This window comes from Gobio gobio (assembly GCF_949357685.1).
Source record: "Gobio gobio genome assembly, chromosome: 25".
In the NCBI taxonomy this organism is placed as follows: Eukaryota; Metazoa; Chordata; class Actinopteri; order Cypriniformes; family Gobionidae; genus Gobio; species Gobio gobio.
In genome coordinates this window covers 2,360,277-2,374,186 of record NC_137121.1, presented here as the reverse complement: position 1 = coordinate 2,374,186, position 13,910 = coordinate 2,360,277, and the positions used below count along the sequence as shown (strand labels likewise).

At 39.6% G+C, this 13,910-nt stretch overlaps 1 protein-coding gene across 1 annotated transcript in view; it reads left to right on the top strand.

Moving 5' to 3' along the window:
• LOC307121780 (uncharacterized protein) overlaps nt 1–13,910 on the top strand; it is a gene marked incomplete at its 3' end in the record, with an annotated part of 187,655 nt that overhangs the window by 140,969 nt on the left and 32,776 nt on the right. Inside the window, exon 29 of the mRNA XM_079809537.1 lies at nt 3,397–3,570. Within this exon, the coding sequence (XP_079665663.1) occupies nt 3,397–3,570 (174 nt within the window). The remainder of the gene's footprint in view (nt 1–3,396; nt 3,571–13,910) is intronic.

Sequence of the window (13,910 nt, the reverse complement as noted above, 5' to 3'; positions counted from 1 at the left end):
TTTTAAGTTTTTAATACTCTAATCAACATGGGTATGGACAAAGGCATGCTTTATGCACATGTATGTTTATTATTAGTGAAACCATACTCAACAGAGCATGAAGACTAGACATGTATCAAAGGTCATAGATGTTTTTTCAAAGAACTTGTTCATGTCTCTTAAGCCTAAGCTTAAAAATTCAGAATAAGCAGTGATTTCTCTCATTTTAAAAATAGAAATAAAGGTTTTTTTTACACTGGCAGTTTAGTTCAGAACGGGGCACAGTTCTTATGAAAAATTGGTAATGTGATGCTGTCATGCGGACCTGGGAGAGCACCAGTACCTGGAGGAGGTTGTAATGAGTAGGAATATAGCGTGGCCCCTTTAAGAGCTGCGCGCTCCCTGTTGAACTGCCTGCATTTGGTGTGTGCGCACTGCGCCTCGAGCACTCCTGTGTGTGCAGATTATTTTCTGTTTTCTGTTGCTCACATTTAGTTATATTGTTTTATTTAGTAACGCTGTGGATGGAATGGAGTTTGTGACGCACTCTTGTGAGAGTTTCGCTGGGAATAAAGTGCGAGCTGTTTAATGTCAATTGCCTCTGTGTTTGCATTAACTCCAGTTAAGTGAGCTATCCCTATTTTTTTCATCCGGACGCAACGCGTTACAAGGTGCTCTGACTTCGGTTGCACTCGAACTGTGCTGCGATTCACGTGAACAGTGTGAGAAACACAGACTCGGGAGCGCTCTTGTTCAGAAAAGTAACCTGCGCATTCGTTTGAGCCGCCTGTAATGTATTTAGTTCAATAAAACACATGTACTGTAAGTGGTGATGGTGTTAATGATTTACCTCGGATATGAGCGAGAGTGAGCTTGCAGTGTATTCGTGCATCGCACTCGGACTGCAGAACACACATTAAACAGTTTTTCAGTTAAACAGAAAAAAATGGTAGCTTATGTAGGCTATAACGTCACTTGTTTCAGAATAGTAATGTTAATGTTAGCCCTTTTCTTTCCCCATTGCTGTTTGCTGCTGCATCCTTTACGTCTATGGCTGCTCTCGATATCTCCAACTACGGGCTAGGCCACGGATCAAACAGTAAATTTGCTCTGCGTTAATAAAATTAGTGCCGTTAAAATAAATTTGCGGTAATGCGTTATTAACGTGTTGATTTTGACAGCCCTAGTCTGTAGTAAAGCTGCATGGAGGGAAAGATTACTTATTTACTGTTACAATATCAATCTCAAGGAGTAGGCCTTCTGAAAAAGATAGTTCAACCAAACATTTAAAATCTGTCATTATTTACTCACCCTCACGTCATCCAAACCTGTGTGCCTTTCTTTATTCTGTGGAGCACAAAAGAAGACATTTTCTGTTCAGTGAGAAAAGTCTCAGTGTTTTTCCCTTAAAATGGAAGTCAGTGGTCAGCAAAACTTCACAATATCATCTTTTGTGTTCGGCAGAAGAAATCCATACAGGTTTGGACACACATGAGAGTGAGTAAATGATGACAGAGTTTATATTTGTGTGTGAACTGTCCCTTTAAGAAAGGGTAGGTTTTATTTGTCTCAGAATCAATGGATCTCTTCTTTGGTGCTGGTTTGGTAAGAATATAACCATGTTGTGCTTGGACTGAAAGGTTTGTCATATTTCCTCTTTGAGTGGCCACACATGATCTACTGTACAGGCTTTACATGGCATGTCTGATTGAGTTCCTTCATAGTGTTTAAATCCAAAATACTCCCATAAAATTACATATTATTCCATACAATTGAGGCTCTTCTATGTTTTGACACTGGATTTACTTCTGCAGCTTCATTGTCTTCACCATCAAGGGATCATTTTGACAAGCTAACACACCTTTGGGGTCTTTCACACACAATTCTTTCGTCTGTCTTCACTCTTTCTTATAAACAAGCATTAGACAGGAGTCTTTGACTGTTGTGATCCTCGCTGTTTTTTCACTCTTGCTCATGTGATATTGCTTAATCAGCTTTATCTATAAAACACAGAAATCTGGTATGTCTTCATATATTAATAAAAATATTTATAATATGTTTATTCTAATTAATGTCCTTATATGACAGGACTGTACACTCACTCACTCATACATTCACACACACACACACACACACACACACACACACACACACACACACACACACACACACACACACACACACACACACACACACACACACACACACACACACACACACACATGTAGTGTTTTCATCTTTTATGGGGACTTTCCATAGGCGTAATGGTTTTTATACCGTACATACCGTATATTCTATCCCCCTACACTGCCCCTGCCCCTAAACCTAACCCTCACAGGAGACATTCTGCAATTTTACATTTTCAAAAAACATCACTTAGTCTGATTTATAAGATGTTTTCCTCATGGGGACCTAAAAATGTCCCCACAAGGATGAGGATTTCGGATATTGCTTTGTGGGGACATTTTGTCCCCATAACGTGATGATTACCAGTCCACACACACACACACACACACACACACACACACACACACACACACACACACACACACACACACACACACACACACACACACACACACACACACACACACACACACACACACACACACTTCCCCACCCCTAAACCTACCCATCTCACACACACACACACACACACACACACACTTCCCCACCCCTAAACCTACCCATCACACACACACACACACACACACACACACACACACACACACACACACACACACACACACACACACACACACACACACACACACTGCCCCTGCCCCTAAATCTACCCATCACAGGAGACTGTGCAGTTCACTTTCTGTGAAAAAACCTCATTCTGTGATTTATAAGCATTTTGAAAAGTGAGGACATACGGAACGTCCTCATATTTCACCCTCTTTTTGTAATACCCATGTCATTATACACATTTGTGTCCTGATATTTCACGAAAACATGCCCACACACACACACAAACACGCACACAAATTATGACTGTATATTTATTTTTAGTAGATTTTGTATATGTATAAGAGTCACTCTCTCTAAAAGAAGAATATTATTGTGCAGAAAACAATGTGTCGAGTGTCAACTGCACAGTTTAAGGTTTCGCTGATGCTGCATTTCATTTACTCAGAACCTCAAACCCAAACTCACTCAAACACGACTGTTTCCTTCAGGAGATACAAATCTATGTGCTTATGATCCTCAGTGTCTGCTAGATGACTGTATAGATCTGATCAGAACCATATTCTCCTTTCAGCAGAACTTATAGTTTATGAAATGAGAGAGATTTAACTCTGATCAGTTTATATTAAATGGATGTGTAATAATTCAACAGATTTAACAAGCTTTTGTTGTGAGTTCTGATGTCTCAGTCTCAGATATCTTCATTGTTTCTGTGTGTGTTTGTAGATTAGAGAGCTGTGAGGTGACAGAAGAAGGCTGTGGTTATCTGGCTTCAGCTCTGCGTTCAAACCCCTCAGACCTGAGAAAGCTGGATCTGAGCGGCAATAACCTTGAAGATTTAGGAGTCAAGATGCTCTCTGATCTACTGAAGGACCCAAACTGCACACTGAACACACTCAGGTATGTTGAGCAGATTCATCTCATCCTGTGAATGTTTGTGTGTGTGTTTCAGTCTTAGCATCTACAAGTGTGCAGTGAAATGTGGAAAGGGTCTGTAGTAAAGCTGCATGGAGGGAAAGATTACTTATTTACTGTTACAATATCAATCTCAAGGAGTAGGCCTTCTGAAAAAGATAGTTCACCCAAACATTTAAAATCTGTCATTATTTACTCACCCTCACGTCATCCAAACCTGTGTGCCTTTCTTTATTCTGTGGAGTGAGAAAAGTCTCAGTGTTTTTCCCTTACAATGGAAGTCAGTGGTCAGCAAAACTTCACAATATCATCTTTTTGTGTTCTGCAGAAGAAATCCATACAGGTTTGGACACACATGAGAGGGAGTAAGTACAGGGTCCGGAATGCCATCATCATGTATACTTTCAGTGTTAAATGTCTGTGGAGGAGCTCTGACCTCATATGTGGTACCATTTGAAAGCTTAGAGTCTCTACTTTCTGGAGACATGCATCACTTTGGCATTTGTTTTACACAAAGTAACTTATTTACATTAAATTACTCTGGTACCATTTCCGCTTTGATTTGTCCGACCCAAATGTAAAGGGTCGTCCCTTCAGATCCATTTGAATAAATCTTGCATACATGATATAGACAAAAATCTTTTTTCCAGTATTTTCTGTAATCTAGTGGAAACAGCCCAAACTGTCTGCAGGGTGCTAGAGCACACAGGGCCTGAGTTACAAGGTTATCGTCGTAAACGAAAACTGAAACTAAGACTAAAACTATTGGTCAAAAAACATTTTCGTAAACTGAAATAAAATTAAAAACTCATAATAAATGAAAAACTAAAACTAAACGAAACTAACAACACTTACTGAAAAACGAACTGAAATAAAAAATAACTAATCGTTTTCGTAATTAATAAGCTTTTTACTGTGGCGGAAAATCTGACCTGTGGCTGTTTAGGCAAATGTCTGTATGGCGCTTCATGCGCATGAAGTTAGCTGAGGCGATAACGGCTGTCCTGTGACGTGCTCACTCAGTGAACAACCGAAACGTGTAACACATCGCTAGTCCTAAGAGGCTGTCCACAAAGAACACGTGTGGCAGTGGAATGGGGAATGACACAAGATAATGAGACGCACAATGAACTTCTTTTAACTTTAGCGCACTGCTTTAAGAATGCCGTTTCGTGCGCGATGAGAGGCGTGGATTGAACAGAAACTGCTAGTAGCAAGTAGCTACTACTGTATGTTTGAGATTTCATGTTTGTATAATATTGACAGGCTGAAAGGTGTTATTATTATGGTTTTTACAAATCATTTACTACTAATAATATTACTATCCATGTGGAGACATTTCCCCACTAAGGGATAACCAGGACACACACACACACACACACACACACACACACACACACACACACACACACACACACACACACACACACACACACACACACACACACACATGTAGTGTTTTCATCTTTTATGGGGACTTTCCATAGGCGTAATGGTTTTTATACCGTACATACCGTATATTCTATCCCCCTACACTGCCCCTGCCCCTAAACCTAACCCTCACAGGAGACATTCTGCAATTTTACATTTTCAAAAAACATCACTTAGTCTGATTTATAAGATGTTTTCCTCATGGGGACCTAAAAATGTCCCCACAAGGATGAGGATTTCGGATATTGCTATCTTTGTGGGGACATTTTGTCCCCATAACGTGATGATTACCAGTCCACACACACACACACACACACACACACACACACACACACACACACACACACACACACACACACACACACACACACACACACACACACACACACACACACACACACACACACACACACACACACACACACACACACACACACAGGCATACTGAATATATACTTCAATATTCAATCACACTGGCTTCTAGGGATGAAACGATTACCGATTTCACGATAAACCACGATAAAATTTAGTGACGGTTAGTAATATCGTTTAAAATTTAATTATCATTAAAACCGCGTGTGATTTATCACGATTTTGAAAACTTGCGGTAAATCTTGTCCAGTCAGTCTGACGCAGGCACAGTGCACCGCTGGTTTTTGAATGAGAAGAAATGGCAGAAGGCAGTGACAGCGCCGGGAGATTTTTCAGACTTCTAAAAGGACCAAATCTGAGGTGTGGTCATATTTTGGCTTTTACAAAAGTCCTGAGGGAAACTTAATCGAAGATGGTCACCCTGTCTGCAGAACATGCCAGAAGAAAGTCGCTGTAATAGGGGAAACTCTTCAAAACTACAAACGCAAAGCAAGTGGACTTTGACCTCAAAACCAAAACTACGTCTGGGAAATAATAACGTGATGCGAACGAACAAATTCAGTCAAGACTAGGGTGACATTTAAGGGATAATAATCAGGGCGGTTCAACTTATTATAGTCTTCTCAAAAGCCATCTGTTATAATCGCGTTGCGCATTATAACCATTCACACGTGTTTCTATTAAGTTTATGAATGCAATGTCTCATAATCAGAGGCGTTCCGATTAGCCAGAGTTTTGTTCAGAGCGTGCGCTGCTTTCACTCGCTGAAATCTACACTCAAAGCAGAGATAAACAGGTGTACGCAGGAGATTCACTCATCATACAGTGGTTTGCTGTTTTTGTTCTACTTCAGCAGCGAAAATAGTTTAAAACAAACACAGCAGAACCACAGCGCATCTGATATGACTGGCATAAAGGTAGTGAATTTAGGGACGGTCTCTAAAGTTACAGACAACATTGGTAACGTTATACACGTTTCAAACTTCAATAGCATTTGAAGAGAATGACAGTCATAAAACTGACTGTAAACTGTTCATCTAGGTGTCAGGTATGATGCACACATTTTGATATAAAATAAACTGTCAAATCATATGGAAATATGGATATGCATTATTTCACTAGGATACTGTTTGGGCTCGTACACAAAATATGCTAGACTTAAATGCATCATTGCTGAACACTGATGAGAATATTGCTTGAGAATATATTTACAGAGATAATATTAGAGATAATATTTACACCAAATTATTATTATTTATGTGTTGCTATTGACGACGGCCATTATAAGGAAGGAAATCCCACAGAATCTAGCTTAAAAAAGTGCATAGAGCTGCTTGATTTATTTGTTGTTTGTTAATTTTCAAATATAAAACTTGTTGAAATGTTTTAAGTGTGTGCATCTGTTCTTTTTGAACACTTTCATCTCATTTGAACAAAAATGTGATAATATTGATAACGTGATAATTTGGGTCACTATAATCGTGATGTGAAATTTCCATACCGTTTCATCCCTACTGGCTTCACAGCAGGTTGTGTTGGCTGTAGTCAGATTCCAAGCTTTATAATGGCCGTGACTGTTGCTCTGTTTTTGAAGTCCATAAAAGTGCATCTGTCCGTAAAATAACGTGCTACACACGGCTCTGGGGAGTTAATAAAGGCCTGGAGAATGGATAAGAAAAATATCCATATTTAAAACTTTATAAAGTAAAGTTTCGGCCGATCGCCTTCCGAGGAAAAAGCGTTGAAAGTGCCTCTCGCCGTTGAAAATGCTTACGCTACGTCTGACGAGCGTAACAGGTAGCGTAAGTATCTTGAACTGCAGAGGCACTTTCAAAACTTTTTCCTCGGAAGGCGATCGGCCGAAACTTTACTTTATAAAGTTTTAAATATGGATATTTTTCTTACACAAACGCATCGATTCGCTTCAGAAGGCCTTTATTAACCCCCCAGAGCTGTGTGGAGCAGTTATATGACGGACAGATGCATTTTTATGCACTTTAAAAACAGAGAAACAGTCACTGCTATTATAAAGCTTGAAGAGCCAGGACTTTATTAATATAACTGATTGTGTGCGTCTGAAAGAAGAATGTTATACACACCTAGGATGACTTGAGGGAGAGTAAATCATGGCTAATTTTCATTTTTAGGTGAACTATCCCTTTAATGAGTTAGTCTGGAATTTTCATAATTTTTACTTTTATATTTTCAAGTTGCATTTATTTGGTTCTTTGTTCTATCTCTATTTTATTTTTATTATTAAGATGTCTGCTCAAGTGTTAACTCTAATCTGTGCAAACATTAAACTTACTTTGGTTTTTGTTCTGGTAACTCTAAACTATAATTACTTAAACTAAAACTAAATATATAAAAATTAAAAAGAAATGTGATCACACACACCTGTGGTAAATATTGATTTGTTCTCTCTTCTTGTCTTCAGATACGAGTAATCTCGCACTGGATCCAAACACAGCACACACTCGTCTCATTCTGTCTGAGGAGAACAGAAATATAACACACGTGTTTGAGGATCAGCCGTATCCTGATCATCAGAGAGATTTGATGAGTGTCGTCAGGTTCTGTGTGGAGAGAGTCTGACTGGACGCTGTTACTGGGAGTCAGTCCATGAATATCAGTGACATATAAAGGGATCGGCAGGAGAGGAAGGAGACACTGTAAATTTAGTTTCATCAAAATATCCTGGAGTCTGAACTGTTGTGATTACAGATTCTCTGGCCGTCACAATAATCTGAGATCATCATATCTGCCCCTTCATCCCCTCTAACAGAGCAGGAGTGTTTCTGGACTGACCGGCCGGTACTTTGTTCTTCTACAGCGTCTCTGACACTCACACACATTCAACACAATGAGCTTAAATGTTCACTTCTGAGCGATTTGTTTTTTGTCATTCGCTGGTTGTCATACAGTCATGATTATTTACTCTTAATATGTTTAAATGTTTCTAAGGAACAGGAATAAGTAATCTGCTGAAAAGTTTTTTTATCTTTATGTTTTCGCTGCTTCTTCACAAATTGGATCAATTCTGAGGTTAGTTTATGAAAGTGCTTTACAGAGACCTGAGAAGAGTGGCCACAGCTCTTCTAAACGCTTATATATATATAAAGTTGTTTCCTCATGTCACGTGGCACACATACCCAGAGAGAAAGTGAATCCGCATAGGCCTGCAACATGTACAGAACAGATCATAGTAGTAAAAGTTTAGGTGCTGTTTGATATTTGTGTTCCTTCTTGGTTGTTTTCTGTTAAAAAATCCAGTAAATGAGAGAAGGCAATCAATCCTCCGTTCCAAATAAAAAAGTCCATCAAGACAATATCCTGGTTTTTATACAGTGGTGTAACATGAGCTTTTATAGATGAGCATAGTCTACCATATGCTGCTGCTATCTGATATTCATTTGAATATATTTGACTTTCATTTGTATGTACAGTATCAAGATTATAGTCAGGCCCATGTTTGTGTGTGTGTGTGTGTGTGTGTGGGGAGGCCTGTAACTTACGTGTTACTTTTCTTAGCAGTCGGCTATGATATTAATGTATACAATGATGACACACACACACACACACACACGACATACTCATAATTTGTTGTTGGTGTTACTTCTTACTTCTCGTGTCTCAAATGAAATGAATAGATTTAAATGATTATAGTTGAGCAAACAGGAGTCTGCTGCAGTGTGTGTGTTTGACCGCTAGATGGCGTAATAGACTGGAGTTTTGTCCTGTTTAAGTCTCTCACCATAAGGAAACTGCTGTACAGAAATGTGCAGTCACTGGTTCACCTACAGTGGCGTCTGAAACAAATCTATGTTTGCATTTCCCTTTTAAGCTTTTAGGATTTTAAATAATATTAATTAAAGAAATATTATGATGTGAACTGAAGAAGGGATATTTTGGTGACTATTGGTTTCTAGATGATCTCAAATCATGATTATCAGGTTTTGTTCATGGCAGTTCCAGTGCCAATTGTTGCAATGATAAACAATTATTATGATATCATTTGCAATTAAATGTTTTATATTAAATGTGAAATAGATACATTTTCACCAATACTCCCACACAGTTATTCTGCTGTTGGATATAAGGAATCATTCAGATCACATGATTAACCATTAAGAGAGTTATTTAGTCATTTGCTAGAAAATATTATTCATGCTTTATGGTTATTTATTGTGCTGTCAGGCTGCAGAACCATTGAAGAACATTTACTGTAAATGAGTTTTTACCACGGTAACAGTTTGTAGGTTATTCTGGTTGTCAGGGCGTTGCTCTGCAGTTGCTTTTTGCTTTGAGTTATTTCTTTAAAATGTGTGTTGTTTTTGTAAAGTTTGTAGGGTATTCTGTTTTGTTGCCAGGGTGTTGCTATGCCGTTACTAAGGTGTCTTATGTGGTTTTACTGTTTACCATGTTGCTATGCAGTTTCTAGGGTATTCTGCCAATGTGTTATTAATGTATTTTATGTTTTATTACATTTTACATGTTATTATGCGGTTTTAAGATTATTTTAATGTATTTTTAGATGTTTTATTGATTTTTATTACTTTGTGATAAATGTTTTTATTTGTAACATGTACTATGTTTTAACTTATTTTTTAAGAATGTTGCTATGCAGCTTTTTTATTATTCTGTGTAGTTGTCAGGGCGTTGCATGTTTTTTATGTTTTTTGTGCAGTTTCTAGGGTATTCTGTTTTGTTGCCATGGGTGTTGCTATACTGTTACGAAGGTGTTTAATGTGGTTTTTACTTTTTACCATGTCACTATTCAGTTTCTATGGTATTCTAGGGCATTGCTATGCAGTTTTTAGATTATTCATTATTGTGGGTGGTGGCCAGGGTGTTGCTATGCAGTTTTAAGATTATTCTGGGTGGTTGCTAGGTTGTTGCTATGCAGTTTTAAGATTATTCTGGGTGGTTGCCAGGCTTCAGAACTACTGAAGAACCTTTAATTTTCAAAGTGAAGATGATGAAAGAGATGGACCATGAAAGCGAGAGAGTGAGTGTTTTACTTCTCTCAGATGCACAGGGCTATTCATGGAGGATATTCTCTCTTTTTATCAGTAGTCTTCAGACTGGATGCCAAAAATCCGCCTGTTTCATTGAGAAAACCACTCAGAAAACAGGATGCGCCCTGAATCCTGACCTGCGTTAAGTGTCACACATAATTACGTTAACACGAGCGGGACTGTTTGCTTCATCCGCAGTGGCCCATTGACTCGGGACAGCTGGCTTTAGCGCATTAGAGGATGTTTTATACACATCTGTCATAGTTTTAATGTATACACCACCAGAGGGGCTTTCGGCTCATTTATATCTTTAAACAAATAATTACATGGCTGCATCTGTGCAGAAAAGTAATTGGATTCATCATGTTAGTAGTGTGAAAGAAACCGTGCTGATGGGAAGCTGGACTGAGACGGGGCTCCAGGTGCATGTGTGATGTCATTTCCTTTCTGAAAAAGTGAAGTTGAACACCTGGGATGGATTTCATTAGAGTTGTTGATGCTTTAAAAGAGTTTGAAAACAGCTCACAGTGAAGAAAAGCAGCCAGCGCTCACTAGAGTACCACGATGAATGTGCTCTTATTTGATTATTTATATTTTTTGTGTTTTTGTAATACAGACTAAAATTCTTTTTAAACTTTTCAGGCACTGTCAATGCTTCAGCAGTTTCCCCAACAGCATATAGACGGCAGCAGTGAGCTTTAAAAAATAAACTTTAAGAGATTAGGTCTGTACATTTTCTGAACAAGTGATTGCAAAATTCACTATAATGATTCTAGGGTATTGTAGTTGGTTGCCAGGGTGTTGCTTTGACACCAGCTGATTGGTGGAGAGGAGACAGAGTGATGAAGCCAATCAGAATATGGGGATGATTAGGAAGCCATGATGGAGAGGAGCCAATGGGCAAAATACCGGGGTTACACCCCTACTCTTTTTCCGAAGGACATCCTGGGATTTTTTATGACCATCGAGAGTCAGGACCTCAGTTTAACGTCTCATCTGAAGGACGGTATAGTGTCCCCAGCACTATACTGGGGCATTAGGACTAGGGTTGGGTACCTAACTGTACCTTTAAGGGCACCGACCGAATTACTTCGGTACTGCCGAGTACCGATTCACATTAAATCAATCGGTACCAAATTTTGGTACCTGAGAACGCATCCGGTGATAAAGACTAGTGTCTGTGAATATTAAACCGCAAAAAGACTATTTAAATATGAATCCTGCGTGTCTCTGTGCGAATTAATGCCGTAGACGCGCGGTTTACCCTGTTTTTTTTACGGTCTATGGGTTTACCTCACACACAAACACTCAGAATCGCGCGTTTCCATCTCTGCCGTGATGTGAAAAATCTGATATCGTGACAGCCCTAGTTCCACCACATCCCAAAAATGCTCTATTGGGTTGAGATCTGGTGACTGTGGGGGCCATTTTAGTACAGTGAACTCATTGTCATGTTCAAGAAACCAATTTGAAATGATTGGAGCTTTGTGACGGTGCATTATCCTGCTGGAAGTAGCCATCAGAGGATGGGGACATGGTGGTCATAAAGGGATGGACATGGTCAGAAACAATGCTCAGGTAGGCCGTGGCATTTAAACCATGCCCAATTGGCACTAAGGGGCCTAAAGTGTGCCAAGAAAACATCCCCCACACCATTACACCACCACCACCGGCCTGCACAGTGGTAACAAGGCATGATGGATCCATGTTCTCATTCTGTTTACGCCAAATTCTGACTCTACCATCTGAATGTCTCAACAGAAATCCAGACTCATCAGACCAGGAAACATTTTTCCAGTCTTCAGCTGTCCAATTTTGGTGAGCTTGTGCAAATTGTAGCCTCTTTTTCCTATTTGTAGTGGAGATGAGTGGTACCCGGTGGGGTCTTCTGCTGTTGTAGCCCATCCGCCTCAAGGTTGTGTGTGTTGTGGCTTCACAAATGCTTTGCTGCAGACCTCGGTTGTAACGAGTGGTTATTTCAGTCAAAGTTGCTCTTCTATCAGCTTGAATCAGTCGGCCCATTCTCCTCTGACCTCGAGCATCAACAAGGCATTTTCTCCCACAGGACTGCCGCATACTGGATGTTTTTCCCTTTTCACACCATTCTTTGTAAACCCTAGAAATGGTTGTGCGTGAAAATCCCAGTAACTGAGCAGATTGTGAAATACTGAGACTGGCCCGTCTGGCACCAACAACCATGCCACGCTCAAAATTGCTTAAATCACCTTTCTTTCCCATTCTGACATTCAGTTTGGAGTTCAGGAGATTGTCTTGACCAGGACACACCCCTAAATGCATTGAAGCAACTGCCATGTGATTGGTTGATTAGATAATTGCATTAATGAGAAATTGAACAGGTGTTCCTAATAATTCTTTAGGTGAGTGTATATAGCGCTTTTTACAATGCCGATTGTTTCAAAGCAGCGTCACAGGAAAATAATGCAACAGAATTTGACCTAGTTAATGAAACCTAACAATAATTTAATTGAAAATGTGTTTTATGTGTATGCCATAGTAAAGAGATGTGTTTTGAGTCTAGATTTAAACTGACAGAGTGTGTCTGCTTCCCGAACAATGCTAGGAAGACTTTTCATGAGTTTAGGTGCTGAATAGGAAAAGGATCGACCACCTGCAGTAGATCTTGATATTCTAGGTATTATCAACTGGCCAGAGTTTAGAGAGCGCAGTAGACGTGATGGAGGATAATGTGTTAAGAGCTCGCTCAAGTACTGGAGATAAACCATTTAGTGCTTTGTAAGTAATAAGCAAGATTTTAAAATGTATGCGATGTTTAATAGAGAGCCTGTGCAGTGTTGACAGAACCGGGATAATATTGGTCATACTTCCTGGTTCTAGTAAGAATAATTCTGAACAGTTCTTTGTCTGTGTAGCCTAACGTGGTCTCTGTTCAGGTGGCCTTCATCTCTATGTGGCCTTTGTCTCCATGTGGCCTACTGTGGCTTTGCCTATCTCAAAGCACGTCCCTGCACCCCTAATCATTCTGCACTTTTCATACTCCCCAACGGGTCTCAAATATCAAGAAGTTGGTTTAAAGCTCAACTAGTGACAGTTCTACAGAACTGCAGACTATCATCTCATCAGTGTATACCGGACATTCAGGATCATGTGCTGCTACAATGTGTACAACATGCTCAGCAAACTCTCATAATGACAAAGGCACATTCCTAATGCAAACTACTGGTGGTGGTGGCTTTCATATGCTTCAAAATCAATAGTTTTATTCCATATCTGCCATTATACAGGCACATGGCTTCTCATATCACTGCTATGCTGATGACACTCAGCTCTACCTTTCATTCCAACCAGACGACCCCACCGTAGCTGCACGAATCTCCAGCTGTCTGGCGGTCATCTCGGCATGGATGAGAAAACATCACCTGCAGCTCAACCTGGCAAAAACTGAACTGCTCGTCTTGTCGGCCAATCCGACAATACAACATGATTTCGCCATCCAGCTAGGTTCATCTCTGATCACCCCTTCAG